Below are 22,933 nucleotides of genomic sequence, written 5' to 3' on the forward strand. Positions count from 1 at the left end.
ATAGGCTCTGACACTGAATGGGTAATGGGGTGGTAATACAAGCCTTGTTATGCCTAAAGTGAAGGGAAGAATATTATGCAAATTCATACAGTATGATCTACACCATGAGTCAAACAGGATAATGTTTACAATATGTGTAAAATGTTATAGATAACGTTCTAGTTTTCAAATAATTTTTTATCACAGAAAGAAATGACCTTGTAAAATCTTGGCAAGTGAAACTCCTGACTAAAATCCTGGTCTTGTAAATAGCAACAGACCACCCTATACCTATGCAGGGATTTTTGTTTTCCCCACTGCCCCTTGCTTTAAAAGAATAACGTTCAAACTCAGTAATTTCACATCACTCATTTTATCCTCAAACTTCCATTATTCACTGGTTGTCTCTGTATTTTCTCTACATCAAACATAAATAACATCAGTTTCTAGCTCCTTCAGTGCTTTGCTGAAATGATTGCCTCTATGAATAATACACTGATTATGGGCAAGACCAGCCATTCTGGCAGAAGAGAAATGTGAGAAAAATCGAGCCTGCTTCCTCTGCATCTCTACTCACTGTGAAGGTCGCTTGTCTTCAGAATTATCAGGGGAGGTCTTTGGATGACAGTGCTGCCAGCTGGAGGACAGCTAGCCAGCAGAGGAAATACCCATTCTTCTCTCTGAATTGCCAGAACAACGCTCAAAAGCACACAGGGCACAGACCTCACCATGACGGTGACTCAAGCGTACAATACCTTTGCTTATTTTTGTACCTTTCTAGAAACAGGACCACACCATCGAGTAAACAATGCAGCCCAGATGCATAGAAAGACCACATGCTGGAATAGCTATGTCAATGGTATTGGTTAAAAAATAAAGAAATCTATGAAGTCCTTTGAAAACTGAACAATATTGGGTACAGTGAAGAGTGGTCCAGGGAAATGCTTACTTGATGATGCAACACAATTTTCACAGGGAAACTTTACTCATGGGAAAATTCTATTTTTGTGAAGATCCATGAATTTCTACATTACAAAACCTTTGAAAAACACTAGTGAAAGAACTCCTCTATAGTAAATAAATTTTGACTCTGTCAGTAATTTGGGTGGTCAGCTCAAACATTCTTTCCTAGTTTTCCTCTTACTTGGAGGGAATCTGTGAACATCATAGCCCTTTTTTGTACACACAGTTCCAGTTTTATAGACATCATAAGAAACGAGAGAATGCAAGAAGTTTTGGCAGAATATTTTTTACCTATCCTTGCAGGTGACTACTGAGTAATGGCTATGATTTTTTTCCAACAGATCATCGTGTTAATTCTCAATTCACTCATCTACAAAACCAGGGTAAAAAGAGAACTGGGATATATCTCAGCGTAATGTATTAAGTTCAAAATAAACAGCTTTGACAGTGAAAGATGATCTAGGAATTCCTTCCACAATTAGCTTCTTATAGTCTGGTCTCCAAAAACATCAAGGACAGAACTTGATAAAAAGGCTAATGGTCCCCTTGGAAGAAATTATACTACCAAATTTACCCTTATTTTCCCAAGCTTGTTGCAGGTCAATGAAAAAAACATTAAAAAAAATGAACAGGGAATATCCCATCTATGCAAGGTCTGCTAATATTTTGTATTAATGTGCGTGCATTACCCAAATAAGTTTTCCTTCAACACATTTCTAATTAAGGGACCATACTGGAGATATCCTTGAAAAGCAAAGGTAACAGTCAGCTGTAGTACAACACTGAAATGAAGCAATGAAAGAATGGCAATTTTAGAGATCTACCTCAAGAAAACAAGCTGAAGTCACTGAGATCAAGATGGTGGTTTATAAAGCCCTTGCACAGAGAGACTCCCTTTGTAACAGATCTTTACCTTATTCACATAAACTCACTGGCTGTGTCAGAAAAAGTTCCCTCCACCACAGATACCTCACTTCTAGCGTAAATCTCTTTCAGATATTGAACAATTACATAAAACAGGAGAATCCATAAGATGTTGACAGGGCACTGTTGAGATGCCTTTTGCACATCAAGCACTCTCCAGGGCACTCTTCCCTCGCAAGGGATGGAAACTAAAATCCAAAGCTTCACTCACGTTGTACTTTGAACTTCACAAAACTTGCTAGAATAATCAGAAAACTACATCCACATCACCTGCTTCACTGATGAACTTCCCACATTTCCCACCTCATGTTAACACAAACACAGTAAAGAATGGATAAAGAACTGACTCTTAACCAGTGTAAAGAGCCAGTTCAGGTCACCAGCTGCCACACTGCAAGGAACCAGTAGATATCACCATGTGGACCCTTTCCCTTCCTCCATAGACCTTAAACAATTTCTCCTAAAGTCAAACTGGAGTTACCTCTTTACTGCATACAGAGAATAGACACTTGAATAATGAAATATAGAAACCCAGATTCTATAAAGATTAGCCATAATATAGCTCTGGATTTCATCAGGCTGGTGAACAGCCATCACCAGTCTCTAAAACACATCAACATATCTATTCACAATAGTTTTTATTATTTGGCTAGATCTAATCCTGCCACTTTCAGTGACACCCAAAGCGTGTCACCAGACACTCGTGAAATGAGCAGGTTTCACTCATCCAGGCTGCATACTGTCAGCTGCAGGACAGGACAGCCAAAAGTCCTTAGGTGAAACAGTCACATAAACAATGACAACAACTCCTGATTTTTTAGCTCAACCTGTCATGCAACTTTGCATTTTAAACAGCTTCAAGGTACAAAAAGTAGAAAACGCTTTTAGCGTACCTTGAAGACAATATTGCCCCTACCTCCTTTTTCATTACCTCTGCGGAGAGTGGAGAACTGTTTCATGTTCATCACTATTTGAACTTGTTTATGATGCCTACATATCTAAAACAGAAAAGCAGAAGCATGCAAGGCATAGGATTTGCATTGTACAAGATCTCCAGGTGTTGCCCTCTAGAAACACAGCTAACTGCAAGTGGCAAGGCAGATGAGCCGGGGGTATCCACAAGGCCAGATGTCTGGCCACGAGAATGTCTTCTAACGACAACACATTTAAAAAGGCAGGTCTTGCTAAGCAGACAAGCAGCACTCTCTTAACCACCTTTGAAAATACCACCTTTGAAGAAAAAAACTCATTAATTCACACTGATTACTACACAGTAGTTTTGGCAGGATACCTACCGTGGTAGGAGGAGGAAACAGTAAGGACAGCTGGGTAGTGTCATGAGAGAAACTCAGTCTTTGTTGTGATGAGAGCCTTTGCCCTCAATCCCATGTTCCTTCTCAAATATGTCAGTTTTTTACAACATAATATAGAAATGAATATCACTGAAAAGGAAGGAAGGAAGGAGACACACATGATGTGTAACATAGTTCTGCCCAGTGGGCATAAAAGAAACACACATCAAGCATTTCCCATTCTCTTCCATCCAGTGATATGCACGAAGTCTAATACTGCACCAGCACTGAGAACAAATCATTCCAATTAGCCGATAGGTACTGGTTGAACACTGCAGGAGCATAGCATGGAATCCAGTAAGGAAGAGTTTCAAATTAAAATCCACTACCCTACTCACGTGTAGGGTCATGAGCAAGAGAGACCAGTCCCTGGATTGCTCTGACAGGTGGATTTCATCCGCATGACTGAAGTGATGGGTATGTGCTCTGTAATGAACATGAGCCTGGTGATGTGATGGCAGGGAACCATCGCTAGTCCTACACTACGGGAAGAAGTCTGATTTAGATTACCCCACTTTCTGTCAGTGTTCGATGTGTGAAAATGTATGGTCTGGCTCTCCATACACTGGATCAATTTTATGCAGCTGTTACTATGCTTTCAGTGAAAAAAAACCTGATTTATAATCATTAAGACTAAAATATCTCTAGTGAAATAGGTGCTCAAAGAGTTTAGTGAATAATTTGTTAAAAAAATTAATTTGAAAAAATCGATATTTTTCCCTAGTCCTGAACAGACCAAGAATAGGGTACTGATATTTAACATTATATGCTACTTGCAATTATTTGTGAACTACATTGAGTAATTTGTGGTCTACACATAACTCAAATAGGAAATTATGATCATGAATTAAAATACAGAATTTACAATTCCCATAGCAAATTATGTCTTTTGACTAATTTATGTAACGAGCTTAGCTAGTCTGCCCTTCATGGACTTCAAACTGCATGTTCAATATTTGCAGTTATCTGTGCAGTCATCTGATCAGTAACGAAAACACTGCCATGTGGGATGCAGTCAAAATAGCAAAACCACCATATTCTACAATTTCAAACAATTCAGAAAATACTGAAGCATGCAGTTTAAATTTATGGCTGAGTCTTTTCTATTCAAAAGCACCGGGGTAGGAAGCTTTTCCCTTCTTCAGTAAGCAGTACTATCTATAGACGTACACGGAAGAGGTGGTATAAATGTGAGGTGTTGCTTGTTCTTTATTTTTGTCCAGAACATTAAGTGTGTTGCTTAATGTTTTTAATAGGTAAGCAGCACTGATGTGTTGCCTGAGGTTTGTCACTGGGGCTGGAGAGGGAATGGGGTGCAGCAGGAGAACAAGCAGCTTAGCACATGTGAAAGAAAGGCTTGGGAAAGGCATGGACGTTGACAGCCAGTCGAGACAGCTTGAAAGAAGATTTGGTCTGATTTTCAGGTTGGGTAGGATTCCCCATATCCCCTTTTTGAAAAACGTTTGAAGGTAGGATGTGAAGAACTAAATGCTGTTGATCAAATCACCCTAATGACAGTTGCTGACCCCCAGCTAGACCAAACCATGGCCTCACTGAAACATGTGGGAGCTTAGTCTTTAGCTGGGATGGAACCAGGATTTCACACTTGATCCTTACAATCAAGGTTGTGCTCTTCCTCTCCATTATTAAACTCTCTTACTAGGCCCTCTTCCTTTGAAGTCTAACTGTGTTATGCCTTAGCCCCGTTACTCCTAGATATTTTTATCTAGCCCACGGAACAAACCTGCAATAAGCCCAGACTTGACACAAACCAACCTCCACTGGCTACTAGTGCTCATTGTAACAGGCTGTCTCTTGGTGTTGGATACTCTGCAGAAAAGAGTGAGAGGGACTAAAGCGCACCATAAAGCATACTTAGAGCAAACAGTCCACTGCTAGGATATATATGACAGCAGCTAAAGTGATTCCTAACAAGTTTGCCCTAGGTTTGGCATAGTAAAGCATGACTGTCAGCAGTGGCCCTTCTTTACTATGGGAAAGCAGTTCCACTAAACTGCAGTGCTGCCTACCACTTCTAGGTCATCTGAAACACTGAGAAGGAGATAGCAATCTATTAGAAATATAAAATAAATACTAAGTGCTTTGAAAACAGACCCAGATAATAGATCAGCCTCTCCTATTATCTGCTGCCTTCTACCTTTAACAACCCCAGGAGTTCTGGACATGTTTTTCTTTACAATTAATTTTTTTTTTTTAATTATTTTCCCTCTCTCACCCACTTATATTCTCTTACTGTTTTATTCAGTGGTGAAGGTGACAGTTTTTAAATCTGAGAGGTACTGAGAGGACCAAAAAGTTGTATTAAATCACTGGCCTGATTTTCCCCTGCACATACAAATTTTCTTTTGCTGCTACAGTTAAGGTTATTGAGGTTTGTGGTATCATGTGCAGGTTACACTGATGAGTTAGGGCTAGTTATCTGCATAGTGGTAATTTCGTCTCCCCTGTGGTCACGTATGTAGACAGGTACCTCCTTAGCTGTTTCCTGCACAGAGCTATGGCTCCATCTGCACTTGCAGCTCTTCTCACTTCATCTCCTTGGTGAATCTATTTCATCAGAGCCTGTTGTACCCCTTATCATGAGCACATGGGTGAAATCTGAGCAGTGGGGTGCTGGTTGCTCTGTGGGCCATTCCCTCTCCCCTTCTCGCATGCCCCTATCACTGTAAGACTCCACAGGCCACACTCCCTCAATCCACTACTTGCTCTTTTGCTTTGAAGAAAGCAAAAGGAGGAAGGTGGCAAGTTTTGTTTGTCTTAAACATTAAATACAACACAATAGTAAATACTGCCAATTTTAACACAGAACTAGTACCTTCACTTTTGTTTCCCTGACAATTTGAATGAAATGCAAATGATTTTCTGCCTGTGAATCAAAAACTCTCCTGCTTGACCGAATGCATCTGATACCATGAAAAAGAAAGTACCGGTGAGTTTGAAGGCAGTACTGAAATGCATAATGCTAGAAACACAAACTTCTTTTTTTCTAAATAAGAAGGTGCTTTAATAAACTTACTTTAATGAAGGACTAATTGCCTCTAAGTGATGACATTTGAAGAAAGATGTTACAAGCAGCTTCTTATTCAGAAATCAGCAGCCAAGATCAATAAACAAAACATAAAATGTAGGCATACTATTGATGCAGATACCGATGCAGATAATGTAGGCATAATACTGCTACAAAGGGCTGAATTTAGTGAAAAAAAGCTGATGAAATAGAATAGCTGATGTTAATTCTATCGAGGCTGACTTCAGGTAGCTAGTGTTCAACCAGTTTGGTTTTTATATGGCCTTGAAAGATATGCCAACTATAGCTGCTAAATCCATATTGCAATTAGAAATGGTTACCTTTGTTGACCAAAAAAATATGAAATGGAAGAAAAGAAAAATAACATACCATGTTCACACACAAAACAAAAAGAGCTATATCAGGGACATCAGGGAAGGTGGAATACTATAACAACACATTTTATATTGTTATACTATTCCACCCACCTTAATGGAGAACCCTTCGGTGTGGCTACGCCATAGCCTTTCGAATCCAGATTTCCTCCCACTTTCATGGTGTCACATGGCTTTCGTTGCTCAATGTATTCATTCATGGTGGACTCCAGCAGGAAGGCAAACTTGCCCTTGGATTTGCGGACACGAGCTACTCCCTCTGCAGTAGTCCTAGTGAACACTGATGGCTCTGCTGATTTCATGTAGGTCCACATCTTTTCATACACTGCTATTTTTGATCTCTGGAGAAAATTAAAAAGAAGTTAGAATGAAAGAATATCGCAACATTTCAGAATGGCACTGTTCAAAATTAAATCAATCATACTTAATATTTCAAACAACTGGGGTTGGGAAAATCATACTTGGATAAGGATTTTCTTTGAATTCTGTGATTATTTTAAAAGAAACAAGAAATAACAATATGAATCCTATAAAATCAGGTATTATTTTTAGGCCCAGTTAGCCTCTAGCAGTCACAATAAAGTAACTGTAAAGCTAAGACCTGAATTTACTATTAGATGAAGGCAGTTCACACGAAGTCTTGTAAAGTGTGTTTTAGGAAATTATATATGAAATGGGTATCTACAAAAGACCTCTATGGGAAAGAGAAACAACAAAATAATCTCCCCATAAATACTGAGCTGAACCTTGAAGCATTTTTCAGCCCTAACGCACACTTCTCACACCGTCAAAACCACAATAGCTTAAGTGAGATTTCTGCTTTCAACATTCATAATCCAGAATTCATTCAATTTACATTCAGAAAGGCTGCACATTTCAAGACATCATTCACAAAAAAGATGGAAATAGCAAATTGGACCAAATATGCTATTAAAGGAAATAAAATGCCCTAAGCTTTTGTCTTAAAGATGTATTAGGTACATTTTTAGAACTGCAGTATCAGTGGATTTATTTTAAAGACTCTGATCCTGCAAGTACTTGAGTAAGAAATATGCTTGCTCAAAGAATGTACAAGAATTCGTGGCTTAGAGTGCATTAGTTGGAACTTTTCCTGTCTGGGAATGCATGGTGTTACCACAAGTAAAAACTTAGGCAAAAATAAAACTTAATAATAAAGAAAAACAAATTAAAATTTTAATTGGAAGGAAGGAAGGAGAGAAAGAAGGAAAGAAATGCTGTCAGGCTGAGAAGCTTCCCATGGTCGTTAGATTAATTCAACTCCTTTGCTTCCTCCAGCAACATACATGCAAACCAGCACTGCATCAGCTGAACGCTATACAGTGTTTTAATTTAATAACAGATGGCACTTGTCTACTCTTATGCATGCTGCAAAAAGGACTTTTTAACACAATGCTCATGTCAGCTTTTATTTGAGTCAATACAAGTTTCTAGCTAAGCAAGATTTGGCCTATGTACTATGCTGAGCACTCCAGGAAAATATTCATTATTTTAAAGCACCAAAACAAAGGGCCTTAGAATATTAAACAAATATCAAATCCTATAATCTAGGTATTGTTTAAATTGACAATGGCTTTTAAAAGCCTTAAGTTGAGCCTTTGTATAGGTAAGAGTAATTTCCCTGAAGCACTTCTTTTTACCAGTTACTAAAGGATTGGTCTAACTTGAAAGTAAGCGGCATTTAACCAGAAATGCTCACTAAAAATACCATATAACAGAACACGATAAATTATCCATGCTTTTTAAGCTTGTCTGTATGCATCATTTTATCTTTTTGTCAAATATAGTAAAATTTAAATTAACAACAGCTGTGCATGTCCGTAATCACATCCTGCCTTGTCACCCTCTCTTTCCACTGTAGTGACAGCTACTTTCCACTCACATAATAGCGGCTGAGAGCAGAGCGTAAGCTAAGCCACCCATGTATTCGTTTTGCTTTATGCTGATGTAATTTCGTGATTTAAAGTTACAGAAAGAAAAAAAAAATGGAAGAGTTGCAGTAATGAATCAGGCATCATTTCAAGAATATTTACTTGCCTTTGCCTTCACTTCCAATCATTCTTTACATCTTAACATCCATATAATCAGATTCTTTATAAAATAAACATTTAATAGGTCATTTTCCTTCAAAACTAAAAACACGCCACACATAAAATAGCTCTATTAGTAAGAGGAAATAATGTTCTATATCATTTGCAAAAGGTTGCATTTAAATCTATTTTTTTAGGTTCTAGTTTCCTTTGCCCATCAAGAGACAAAAAATTATGACAAGTCTAACAAGACATCTGCTATGTAAGAACATTTTCTCTCCCAAGCTTTCATTTGTTAACATTCAATTTCTATTTGTCAACCCAGAGAGAAAACTGAAGAGTGAACCAACAGATATTCCTTATTATCATGTGAGGAAACATTGCAGCTCTCCCCTGCAGTCATCCAGGCTAGGATAATTTTCATTTAAGGCTTTTCTGAGTAGGACTGCTACAACCAAGTTCTTTTCCTCTTGAGCAAGCTGCTCAGAAAATGCAACTCTCACTGTGTCCAAGCCAGGAAACAAGTAAATAGCTAAGAGTATCAAAGCCTTCTTTTTCTTTATGTTGGCTTTAAAACGACTTTTCCCTTCTCTGTTTTCAATCTAGAATCAAAGCAGACTGAATAGCTGTTTAGAGTTTCTGACATCTTGATCAGAAATGATCAAATGATGAGAAAATGTACTGAAGACTCATCTTCAGCCAGATAGTAATCACTGACAGAAAAGTTACACAGGATTTTAATTACCAAACTGATGATGTTTGCTTCCAACCACACAAAATGTTAGACTTGGGAAACAAGTCTTCTCCTGCTATTGTTTCAGGCTAGGTCTTACTTTATGTATTATGCAAACAGTGTTTGTGCAAATATTTGTGTCAATGATATCTTTGTCCCTGTTTTATGAAAAATATTCTCAGAAATAGCGCATACAAAATCATTGACAATCACTATATGTTGCAGAGATTAGAAATCATTTGACAACAGAGCCTCAATTACACTACACCATTTTTATAAAAGTGATCAACACAGTTAAATCTTGATAAAGCTTCAAATTTTGCATATGCAACTATATTTAGTATTTGAAGTTACTTTTAAGTTTCCTTTTGTATTTTGAAATAAAGAAAAAAATATAAAGAGGACATTGATTTTCCTTCTTTTTTTTTTTTTCTCTTAACACTTTAAGATTAAAGTGAAAGAATGGCTGTCATTATAGAGACATATAGAAAGACTCTTCTCTTTAAGGAGCGATCTTGCGTGAAATATTGATTCAAACAAAAAACTATCTGTGTTTACAGGGTGATTTAAAAGAATCAAGACATTTTGTGATCAAGACTTTTTATGTTAAAAGATCTGACCTCATTACTTCAAAACAATAGCTTGTAAAAGTGTTTTGATTCTCTTAAGAAAACAGCTCAATTCCGTCATTCTTTACTATTTCCTTGGGAATTAATTTTTGCATCATCACCTAATAAACTGCAAGCACTGCATACTCTTCAGAGTGCAACAAACTAATAAAACCAGAGTTAAATAAACTGCCTGGTCCTCAGCATCATGTTTTTAACTATCATCACAGCTTCATTCTAGTTGAAAGAACTATTTGTATGCATACATTGTGGTTACCACTTCAGCTTGTGATGGACTGAAACTGGAATTCCCAGAATTAAATACCTAACTTTCCACAAACTGAGCTAAAGAAGAATCTATGGGTTAAGCACAGACGGATATAAATAATTAGTACTGAGGGATTAGACTCTTCAATAAAATAGGGAATTTGGCCACCTCAGGATCAAAATATTTAAATTCTCAGCCAAGCCTCCTATAACCTAATGTCACCATTTTTGCAGACATCTGATACGAAATCAGAGCTTCTAGGGACCACAAGCTGTGTTTCTACCACTTGGGGTAAAAATTAAGGCTCCAGAGAGCATCTGTAGTGTCATATTCATGTGTATACCAACACCCTGACTATAGAAAAAGACAGGTGTAGCTAGAAACCTGACACTGAACTCTATCCATTAAAACATGAGGTACCAAGCACTCTAGCTATTTCAGTGGGATCCCACTAGAGTTGATGCAAAGAGAAGGATATGTTAAAGGGTGATTTATTTCAACATAACACATTTGTCCCATACAGGATGCACAGGGGTGCTTTTTTTTCTCCAGCGTCTACAGAAGAAATCTGGAAAACTATCTTAGACTAAACTCCTTGGACAGCTTCATTATGTGAAGGCTCAACTGCTGTGTGTTAAGGTTAAGTGCCATTTATATAGAATCATAGAATGGTTTAGGTTGAAAGGGACCTTTAGAGGTCATCTAGTCCAACCCCCCTGCAGTGAGCAGGGACATCTTCAACTAGATCACATTGCTCAGAGCCCCGTCCAACCTGACCTTGAATGTCTCTAGGGATGCGGCCTCCACTACCTCTCTAGGCAACCCATTCCAGTGCTTCACCACACTCGTCGTAAAAAATTTTTTCCTTATATCCAGTCTAAATCTACCCTCCTTTATTTTAAAACTATTATCCCTTGTCCTGTCACAATAGGCCTTGCTAAATAGGTTGCCCCATCCTTCCTACAGTCCCCCTTTAGGTACTGAAAGGCCACAATAAGGTCTCCCCTCAGCCTTCTCTTCTTCAGGCTGAACAACCCCAACTCTCTCAGCCTGCCCTCACAGGAGAGGTGCTCCAGCCCTTGGATCATTTTTGTCACCCTCCTCTGGACCCGCTCCAACAGTTTTATAAGACATAATCTTTTTACAGCTAATAGAAAATATTTGCAAGTTCTATGGGGATATCTCTTGCAGTAAGAAGGTTATTTCTCTTTTGGGGGACATTGAGCAGCTGTCCTTGAATTGATACTGTCTACAGCTCACAAATCCCATCCATGATTTTGTTAATGATTCACTGAATTCAGTTTGGCCAAACTGAAAACAGTCAAGGCGTGTGGGAGTTCCTACACAGAACAGTCCCCTTTCAATTAGACAATAAGAAGAAATTATCACTCCATCTTCCTTTCTTCTAAAAATGCCTTAAGCTGCATCTTTCAGATAAATAATGCTGTGTAATTTTCAAGGAAGGATTACTGGTTCACAGCATTTATTGAGAGTCATGTTCAAACACTAAACTCACACAAGTTCAGTTAGCTAGGCTTAACTTTCATCTCCTAGAGACACGAAATAAAGCAGGAGGGACTCTTTATTATGTACTTATTGTGATGTCCAGGCTCCCTGTTTTCCAGCTGGCAAACAATGAGGATTACATACCAACCACGCTAGCAAAAGAAAGCAAATGAAAATGAAGTAATCAATACAGACAGCACAGACTTAAGAATGGTTATTTAGACTGTTTCCTAATGCTCCAACCACATCCCTCTGAGATATATTTAATCTTTATTATTAACTCGAAAGTCAGCAAATTAAAAAACACATTTCCTGCCCACCACCCAAGACCCTAAAGCAAAATGCACACAGTCAAATCCAAAGTAGTGTCATGGTTTAGCCCCAGTCGGCAACCAAACACCACACAGCTGCTTGCTCACCCTCCCTCTCAGTGAGATGGGGAGAGAATCTGAAGAGCAATAGTAAGAAAACTCATGGGTTGAGATAAGAACAGTTTAATAATTGAAATTAAATGAAATATAATAATAAATATAAAAATAGTCACAGAAATGAAAACGAGAGAGGGAGAGAAAGAAACAAAACCCAGGAAAAACAAGTGATGCAACAGCTCACCACCTGCCAACCGATGCCCAGCCAGTCCCCAAGCCATGATTGCTGACCCCCAGCCAACTCCCCCCAGTTAATATACTGGGCATGATGTCACATGGGATTGAATATCCCTTTGGCCTCACTGGATCAGCTGTCTTGGCTGTGCCCCCTCCCCTCCTGGCTTCTTGTGCATCCGGCAGAGCATGGGAGGCTGGAAAGGTCCTTGACTAGTACAAGCACTACCCAACAACAACTAAAACTTCAGTGTGTTACTAACATTATTCTCATACTCAACCCAAAACACAGAACTATATCAGCTACTAGAAGGAAGATCAACTCTATCCCAGCCGAAACCAGGACACAGAAACAAAACCTGCAAGACTCATTGTTATCATCATAGGCTTTCAATGTGGTGCATCATTTCAGTACCGTAGCTTCAGATGAATCAACAGTACAACACTGCTTTAATTATCACTGGCTTCAGTATCCCTTGGGGCACCTCTTTTGCCCAATGTGACAGGATCAATAAGCTTTCCACAAATTAAAATAACTGAAGACTCCAACAAATGGTGTTGTGGAGGTAAAAATGTAGCTGAAGTATTGCAGGAGTTACAAACTATATTACATATAATTGCGAAGTAACATTATTTCACCCTTCCAAGCATCTTACAAGAGCAGTGGGTAGGGAGGGCTGCTCTAATGGACATGCCAACTTACTCTGAAGAACTCTTTGGTTGACCCTGAGTCCAGTGTCCCATAAGCAATTTCGGTTTGTTTGGCAAGGTCTTCTGCACTTTCTATGGGTGAGACCATTCGCTCAACAGTCAAGAAAGCAGCGAGGTTAGCAGTGTAGGATGAAATAATGATGAGCGTGAAGAACCACCAGACACCTCCAACAATGCGACCTGAGAGGGATCTAAACACGGATAAGATAATGCACATTTTCCTGTCTCTTAAGCCACAAAGAGAGAAAGAGAGAAGGCACCATTATTGCTGAACATGTGTCACTAAGTAACAGTCAATGGGAGGGACATATTTTGCTTTTTAAATACTAATAAATGCTTTTTGTCTTGAATCTTAATGCCTACAGTACAGAGTCCACTGTATTAATACGTATCTAGCAGATACGTAAATTTGAATTCTCTTGAACAGTAATCCTGGTGTTATTATTTCAGGAAATGCCTAACACAGAAAAATTTTGTCCAAAATACTGGATAGGTAATCTCTCTTTGGAGACGAAAGGAAAGCATGGTAGTTGCAAATCAGTAGCTTTCTCGGTTTCCTCTTAAAAAAAAAAAAAGACAGAAAGGCTTTGCAAATGGATTATGATGGCTCTAGGATTAAAATGTTCCTGTCACCCAAACTTATCAAATATTCTCCAAGCTACTGCCATCATTTGAACTTTCACACTTTTCTCATTTAAGAAGCAAGCATTTTGTGGTTACGCAGATATTTATGTTAGGTAAAAAATTATATTTTCCATTTTAATATCTGTAATTTGTTGAGAAGGCTGTTGCAGAGTAATGTACATCCAGTCTTAATCAGTAGAAGTTTTATTGCTAACTTCAGTAATAGCAGAGTTAGGCCAGTGCTGAACACTCTCAAAATCTCATTGTTAATGGCTAAAATGAAGCATTCAAGTTTGAAAGATTGGGTCATAATGTTTAATTAAGAAGTTGTAGTTACTGCACACTAAAGTTCCAGAACATCTTAAAAGGTTGAGAAATTCAGGACTGGGATCATATATTACATCCAAGGCACCCACTCTGTAAGGCATAGCTTAGCCATACAGCGTGGCTTCTCAGAAAGAGGTGGTCAAATATTCTCTCTCTCACAGATAGCAATATTCTGGAAGCAGTGCTGTAGAATTTCATAGGGAACAGAAATGGGACATAAATTCATGCAAGGCAAATATTCAGCACAATAGTCTGAGTTTCATAATTGTAATACAATTGAACTAATTTAGCAACAGCACAGTTACTCTGAAGTCAACGCAGTGGAATTGCCCCTGTGTATACCTGCTGTTTCTGAGAGCTGGTTGTGGTTTATGCACATTGACATATGTAAAATAATAGTAATGACTGAAATTCAAAGCAGATTCTCTGTTGCCCTTATCATAGCTATTAAAAAAGAAGAAAATGAAAAGGCTTCCTAAAGAATGAACTTCAAAACACTGCCAGGAAAATAAACAAAGGAAGATTTTTATGCTTCAGTGTTGAAGATGAAATGCAAATGTAAAAAGATTTGACACAAACCTTGGGGAAATATCACATCCTTGTTGCATAAAGGCACCCAGGGAAAACCAGAGGCTGTTGAATATGCCAAACTCATTGGGCGGCTGGTCACTGGGTCCTTCTTTCCCATCCTCTGGTTCTTCTGTGTGCCACTCATATGGGCTAAACCTGCTAACTAGGAACAGGACCACACTGACACCAATGTAGGCAAAGACTATGCACATCCAGATCTCATACGCCAAAGGGTCCAAGAAGGAAAACACTCCTGGTTTAGATTTCTGGGGTTTTTTGATCATAATGGATATCCCCAAACTCATAAAAGGCTTAGAAAAATCAATGACCTCTTCTCGTACCAAAGTGATGGTCAGAGGCGCAACAGCAATCTCTGCTTTCTATAAAGAAAAAAGAAATATAGATGTATAGATTAATTGGATTTGGCTTATACACTCAGATAAGCAGCTAATTCCAAAGGTATGTCATTAACATGAGGACAGTGTGGCTTACATGTTCTTTATACCATCTTTCCGTTCCTTTCTATCACAGTCTGTATATACTCAATATACTTTCAATAAAACATACACATTGCAGGTTTTTATTTTACAGAATTGTAGAAATACTTCATTTTCCCTCTAAGGAGAAGACTCTCAAATCTTACAGAGGTGGGCAACAGTGTAGGTAGATCATTAGTTTCGATTTAAAGTAAAGGAATTCAAGGAAGAATGAAAAATGAGAATGACCCTATTGTCACTGAATGCATAGAGATTTTTTAATGAGATCCCAGAAACAGTAATTTATTATATTTTTGTAAGATACAATTATTCTTCAAGGGAAGCCAGTTCACAGACTCAAGGAAGTTCTAAATAGCATGAAGCAGCAAAGGTGATTAACTCTTGTCGTGATGCCACAAAACCGCACACAGTTGTCTTGGGGGAAAGACAGTTCAATAGGAATGAATGAGATTTTTAAACACTGCAAAAAAGCAAGTATGCAGAAAACAGCTGTACAAAATCATGCAAAAAAAAAAGGATAAAAAGTGTGTTGAATTCATTCTCATTAGAGACAAGAATAATTTTTAGTATGTTTCTTTAATATGTTTTTAGAATGAAGATGCCAGTCTTGAATGAATTGTTATTGACGATGGTGGTGATTATGGCTGCTAACAATGATGGCTGTGTGAACTCTAAGGTATTCTAGCTGTGCTGATGGGTCATTTCTGTTACTAGGGACTCAACATTACATTAAAGTTTCCTGCTTGCCTTGCCTTGTACACCAAAGCTGTCACTACAGCAGTGCTTAAGAGGGGAACTCTAAGAGGAACCGGGACAAAAGAGGCAGTGGTGGGAGGGGAACAGATGCAGGAGCTGCTGAAACCTTTCTCCTGTTCATCACTGTGGTGCTGTATCTAGATGGATACACAGAGCAGAGCCTGTGCTCTGTGGCCAGCTTGGACTTCTATACGGCTTATGGGCTAAGGAGGGTAACTGGGCGTATTTTGAGAACACTTGGTGTTGTCTGTAATTAAGGTATACTCACAACCTGCCTTCTGCAGTGGCATTACTCTGCTTCAAGCCTCAATGTATGAGATAATCTGCCTATATTTACCCCACCTCAGGCCCAGTCGTCTTCAAAATTAAGAGCTATTCATAAATCTCCATAATAGAACTGTCATTTTATTTTCTACATACTTAGTTGGCCCAAATTCATCTTACAGGGTAGCATCTTCAGATGTAGTCCATAGCCTATAGTTAAGCAAAGCATTTAAGCATGTTTGCCTTTTAGGACGTTCTTAAGGACATTCATATTCAGTAAAATATACAAGGATATATTTAAATCCCATCAATTTCAATGAGATTAAAACATACTGAAAATTAAGGATGTGCTTAAGTAGTTTAATCTAAGTGCTATATAAATAGCTTGTGCGATAAAGAAAAAAAGAAATGGAAATGTAGGCTTTTTTGCCATCCTACAACTTCGAAACAGATAAATGCATTTAAAATAATGTTTTTGTTATTTTATACACTAAGTTAAACTGAACTATATATATTTTATGGAATTTAATTTAAAATTAATTTCACGTAGTTTAAATTTAAACCTATTTTGGTAGCTGTATAATTTTGAATAATTCAAAAGAAATTACTCATTCGAGTGCAATGGCCCCAGAGTGCAAATTTGTATTAAAATTGCTATGTATTAACCACCAGATTATATCTGTCATTCTGAAATAATTGTGATGCAAATACTTATCAACATAATTTTATATAAAGATATTATAGTTTAAGCAACCCAATTAAAACAATGATTTTGCAAGTGTATCAGACATTATCTCTGGTGCTGATGTTTTGGGTAAACATTACGAAAATAGTGCTAATTGTCTGAATTTTAATGTAAATTTAGTAATAGAAGGCATTTTAAAGAATTTGGCTTGAAGTCTTGTGAATACATAAGTCTGATTAAAACAGATATTTTATGAAGATGGGTACTATATGAAGACCAATAACATGACTGAAAACTGTAAAGTAAATTTGGTTTCTGTAGTCTAGGGACTGTAGGATGGTTTGGGCTACTGGCATTGCTGCATATTTTTATATTCCATCTCACTCATTAATTCCTTTTTTTCTAGAAGGATGGTTTCCTCCCTTAGAGTCACTGTCTTTTGTACTCCTAAATTTCAGCTACTGTGAACACCTAATGTGGAGTCCTTGAAATGAATTAACTGAAAGACTGGGAAGCTGTGATGTATCACTGCTAATCTTCTCTGTATTTGTCACATAGCAGTATCTTCCTTAACACCGTGTAAATGATACACCTGGTCACTGGTCTTCAAAAGTGTTGGCTAACACTTTGTTTTTGTGCCTGGAGATTGCTACCGGGATTAAAACAAGGATCCTTGAGGGTTGTTAGTTTTTACGGTGTAAGGTGGAAAAGTGACAGCACCATTTTAGTGTGAATTGTGGAGATTTTAAAAACCTAGTTAGTGCACTGCATATTGTGTGTGAAACACTGGGTAAGAGTAACCTTACCAAATTTAAATGCTCACATGCAGAACTCAAACTGCATCAGAACTAGCTGCCTCCACTACTTTAAGGAGTTAAAGAGGAGAAATAGGTACTTATCCCATTTCATTACCATAGTGATCTAATGTCAGGTGATTCATAATGTAAACAAAGCCGTTTCATGCCAATGAATGTAAAGGGACAGTACAGAGAGAGGTCACAATTAGATGCCAAATAATTGGAGAAAGTCCAGTCTCTCCAATCTGATCGTATTATTTGTTATTTTTGTAAGACTACTGTGTGCCGCATTAAGGCCTATATAAACTCTTTGTTGTTGAAAGCTAAATAATCACAATAGCTGTGCCTTATAATCATCAGCATTTGTGCTTTGCCCAGTTAATCTACACCATATAATTATGGATTTAAATTATTAACAATGTAACAATGTGGCAAACAATTAATGATTTTGTTGCCAGTGAAATCTGTTTTGAAAAAGGCTAATGATACTTCACACTTGAAGCAACTGCATCTGTAACAGCATTTCAATCAAGGCTGCACCACTACCAAGTACAGATGGATTCTGGATTCTTCCAGTATTATACAATGAGACTAGATTAAGTCTGATGGTAAGAGACTTTTACTTTTCCAGAACCTATTATTAAAACCTTGTGAATAAAATCTATGCTTAGTACAAATTGTATGAAGGTGATAAAGCTATCTGAGAAAAATAATGCAGTAAATAATTTCAGCTTCAGAAGCTCATGGCTTCTCAGATTCTAAACAGAAATGAGTTGTGACCTTTTGTATTAAGCAGTGAAAGAATAGCATTCTGTGTCAGGTGAATGAATACCTAACTGGGGCGGACTGTTAGAGCATTTGGAAACACCTGTTACATGTGCTTACTGGCATTTCATCCCCAGCCAGGATTTCTCCTGTGAGGTTGATATCAAGGGCTCAAGAGTCCCACATGGATTACTGCAGGCATTCAGATAGATCAGGGACAAATGACCAAGATTTCCTGGTTGTTTTTAAGAGTGTTACAAACAAAACAGGAAAATAACTCCCCCTGCCCTGCCCTTCTTTACAGTCATAGCAAAACTATACAACACAGCACTTCTTACACTGTTTCCCCTGGGACACGACGGAAAAATGAACGACGAAGTTTAGGTGACAACCAAGCTGCTCTGTGCAGTATCTGAAGGTGTCCCGCTACTGGAACCACCAACGGCGCATATGGCTCTCAAGGGATCGTTGGATGAAACTGGCACACGTGTCCACTCTCAGTAACACAGATGGGGCTAAGTGGCATTGGGGTATGGTGTAAACTGCTGGAGAGGAGGGGAGCCTTTCATGTGGCACAGAAAAGGATCAGTCTGACTGGCTGGCACAAAACTGTCTGTTAATCCTTTAATGTGGTTGGGAATTAGAAGCTGTAAAATGTTTCCCAAATATATTGTCTTGTTAACTTGCTAATTCAGTTGCAAATTCTGTCCCAATCCTGGCTGCATACAAAAAGCCTAGTTTGAAGCACAGCCAGCTACTCAGAGTACTTGTGTTTATGATTTGGGGATCTACCAGAGAAGATGAACATCCTCGTATAGCGCAGCTTTGCAGGAAAGTCTGGCTGACTGATTTTTCCACTTTCTCTATATGGAATACGCCAGGGAAGCTGACGTTTGCTAAATCATCTGGCAAGGGCTCAAGGAAGTTGCAAGGAGGATGCTCTTCATGGATACCCTACAGAAATCTTAAGCAGCAAACTTTTATAAGTTAACAGGAAGAATGATTTCCTTTAAAGCTACACCTGTAAAAGTACATTAAACATGCTTGGAGTAGCTCTTGGCCCTAAGGCCAGCTGGCACAGGACAATCTGTGTCGCTACCATGAAAGTTATTTAACTTCTATACCAGAATGGCTGCCTTCAAGCTGCTTATAGGGAATGGTCTCTCCCCCATGCTAGTGTGCAGCTGGGCTCCAAAATTGTTTTGGAGAGTAATTATAGGCTTAAAATATAGCAGGAACCATTGTTGCAATGTAACAGTTATGCAAGCAAGATTCAGTGCCCAGGGATATTCCCTGGTACCACTGATATACTGGGATAGATATAGCCTAAGGAAGCCTTCAAACAGTAGCACAGCAAATATACTGGGCAACAGCGGACTTCCATTAGTTCCTTCAATAAAAAAGCAGCTCAAAGAACTTTGCTGTGGCTCAGCTCCAAAATTACAATCAGACTGCAGCCTTCCTAAATCAATAGTTGTGCAGGAGCTTTTAAACTGTGCCATCAAACCTTTAAAGAGCCTTCACCTCATTCTTTTTCATTACAAAAAAAGACGTCATCTTCATGCAGGTTATTTGCAACAGGTTCCTTATGCCTGTAAGTTTTGTTGCTTTCAGCTATGTTAACAGCAGCCGGCCACGTTCCAGTACTGGCATGAACCTCTGTGTGAGCTTCCTAACAGCACTCTGTATTTCAGTCTAGCACTAGGGCAGTCTGGGTTTGCTGAAGCAAATTTTTCAAGACAAATAAAAGGAAAAAAAACTACCCAAACTGAAAACTATCAAGTTTCCTCTGTAATTTTCAAAGAGGTGATAGGCCACCAAAACTCTGCTGTACAAACTCTGTATCTGGGCAAGGGAATTTTCTGACAATATATAAAATTTCCTTGATGTTTTAAAAAACCTACTGGTGTAAAACAGTGCATAGTCATTGACATCCATGCAATGGCTATTGTGATTAAAAGCCAGACCAGGTGTCACCTCCATTTTGATAAAATAAGCCTGAAATAAACTTGACTTTTAAAATCCTGAGAGCTGAGCTGCTTCCAACCCACTACAGTGGATATACATACTTGGTGATCATTCAGCTTTTCCACTCTTGAAAGACACAAGTGAGGTTGCTTCCTCCATGAACTTCCAAGAACACAAAATGAGGGGTTTGTGAGGCTGGTATAACCTTCCCATGTAGAGGGGAAATCAACAAAACTTTGGGGCACCATTTCCCACACTCCTAAAGCATGCAGTCTCTTTCATGTTGAGGTGCCCCTTGAATTGTTCCTAGTGGAGAACACTTTGACAAGATTTATCAGCTATATTAGCTGACAAAAGGGAACAGAAATGGAGCTGGAAGAAAAGCCACTTGGCTTTTGCCACATGTGGCCTTAACCACCATTGGAATTGTGGAAACTGCAACTATGGATGGACCAACCCATATGCAGCAGGTTTTCATAGGGAGGTTAAGGCATGGTATGAGTTCATTGGTGAAAATGTTCTCACCTGAATAGTTTTAGGATTTTTTTTTTTTATTCTGTCACTGAAATGGAAGGTTTCTCTAAGAATTCTGATCTGTTCTCGGAATTCTGATCTGCTCTTAGTGCAAATATTAGGAACGGCAGTCATCACCAAGCACAGCTCAGAGTTTTTTTTACTTTTGGTAATGCCAGATACTGCAAATATTTCTTTGGATTGTTTGGAACTATTCTTACTAAATATTACAACTTTATGTTGTCAACAGAATTGTTAACTGTTACACTATTCTGAAGAATCTTTTCCAGATCCCTGTATAACAATGCTCTTAGTTGCTGAACTTACCAGGTTTCTCTTAAATTTTATTATTGATGTTCTTCTTAAAAGTCTGACTTAATTCTGAATTGCCTAATTGTGTACTTGTCTGTAGTGGTTTGCAATATTGCTTAATATATGATGGTGGATTCTCCATTTCTCAAACCAGACCAAGAGTCCTATATTTTTTAAAAGATCTGTCCCCTATTCCATGAAAATGAATGAGTGATATTCTTCCCAACTAAGTTTTACAGTGTAGCAGAAATACATGTTCTCTAACATTAGTTCTAACATTAATGATTTTTTAAAGGATGTGCAAACTATGGATGTTCTAATGTTACAAGGTACTAGTTGAATAAAGAGTAGAATTGGCAGGAAACTATTTGAGTTTCACTTGAAAATAAATGAAAGCAGAGAGGTGTGAAACATAATTCTGTTTCTCTTCTGTGATGCCAAGGTTAAATAAAATGCACATATACTTCCTATTTTATGGCTAATACCATGATAAATTAAATCCTGCTTCAAAAATTGGTATGCTTACCCCATAAACAAGTTCTCCCACCATCCCATTCCAGATTTTTGTCTCTGGATCCCTTGCTCCATATTTTCCATCAGGAACAATGGCAATTTTGTACTTGATACCAATATGTTTTGCAATTTCTGACGCCAGATCTACACAGTATCCTTCAAACTTGTCATTCCCTTCAAACGTATCATGGTTTTTCTTGAACATAACATATGGGGCTTCCTATAATGAAAGAAGTAGAACTGTAAAGGAGAAGTATACAGAATATTCTCTGAAAAGTAACATGTCATCTACTGACTCCACAATGCACATTTTATCAAAAGTTCATGGATTAACACATTTAGATTAAAAAGTATGAACAGAAATCCTCTGGAAAGGTATACTATTTACACTGTAGTTTGGCTTACGCATTTCACAAGACTTATCAACCTTACAAATTACAAACACAAAAACTATCCAAGAATGCATATTTTAATTTGTTTTAAATGAAAGACCTCATGCTAAATTTAAAGTGTGAATAGAGATTGAACCTACATAATGAGATGACTGGGATAACGCAAGATATAATTTATGCTTTTTACTTCAATAAGTAAGCATATCCTCTAACATAATGTGGTTACTATCTATGTAATTTCAGATGCAAAGCCTGAATGATTTGCTTTCTTGGGGTTTAGAATGCATAGTTACTAAGAGGCTACATACATTTTAGAGAGGACATAGAAACATGTTCCTGGGAAAACATATATCTTCCCCTTTGAATAAACAGTGCAGATTCTGCAAGGTCTTTTAGGATGAATCTAAGCAATATGCAGGGACAGGAACAGTTTTAAGCTGACACTGACTTTATATGCTGTATGAAAAAGAAGTACCGAAATATTTTTGGTTGATGAGTGCCACTGAAAACAAGTAAAACCTGTCTCAAAGTGGATCTTACATCCCATGTGTAAACCATACCATCACAACAGTGAACACTATGTGATTGTGAAATCAAGGTCACACTGGGAAATTAACATCACGTTTTTCTATTTTGCTCTGTGTGAATTCAGATTTAGCAATCATTATGTAAAACTAACTTTCCGGTGGTATTTTAAATTACTTCACATAATTCATATTCATAGCCAGTTCCAGATAAAACACCTGCCACTAAAGTCACTCTTTGAATTTACATCACAAAATACCAGCAACTTAAGTTTTCTCTGTGCTGGCCCTGGTGAATATTGTTTTTTC

At 38.0% G+C, this 22,933-nt stretch overlaps 1 protein-coding gene across 5 annotated transcripts in view; it reads right to left on the minus strand.

Annotated features, from left to right (window-relative positions):
• GRIA4 (glutamate ionotropic receptor AMPA type subunit 4) overlaps positions 1–22,933 on the minus strand; it is a 231,302-nt gene that overhangs the window by 35,056 nt on the left and 173,313 nt on the right. For all 5 annotated transcript variants that reach the window (XM_064441286.1, XM_064441287.1, XM_064441289.1 and 2 more), the window contains exons 10-13: positions 21,722–21,928; positions 14,648–15,018; positions 13,110–13,308; positions 6,735–6,982 (exon numbers count right to left, since the gene is read on the minus strand). In XM_064441286.1, the coding sequence (XP_064297356.1) occupies positions 6,735–6,982; positions 13,110–13,308; positions 14,648–15,018; positions 21,722–21,928 (1,025 nt within the window). The remainder of the gene's footprint in view (positions 1–6,734; positions 6,983–13,109; positions 13,309–14,647; positions 15,019–21,721; positions 21,929–22,933) is intronic.

This window comes from Phalacrocorax carbo, chromosome 1 (assembly GCF_963921805.1).
Source record: "Phalacrocorax carbo chromosome 1, bPhaCar2.1, whole genome shotgun sequence".
Classification (NCBI taxonomy): Eukaryota; Metazoa; Chordata; class Aves; order Suliformes; family Phalacrocoracidae; genus Phalacrocorax; species Phalacrocorax carbo.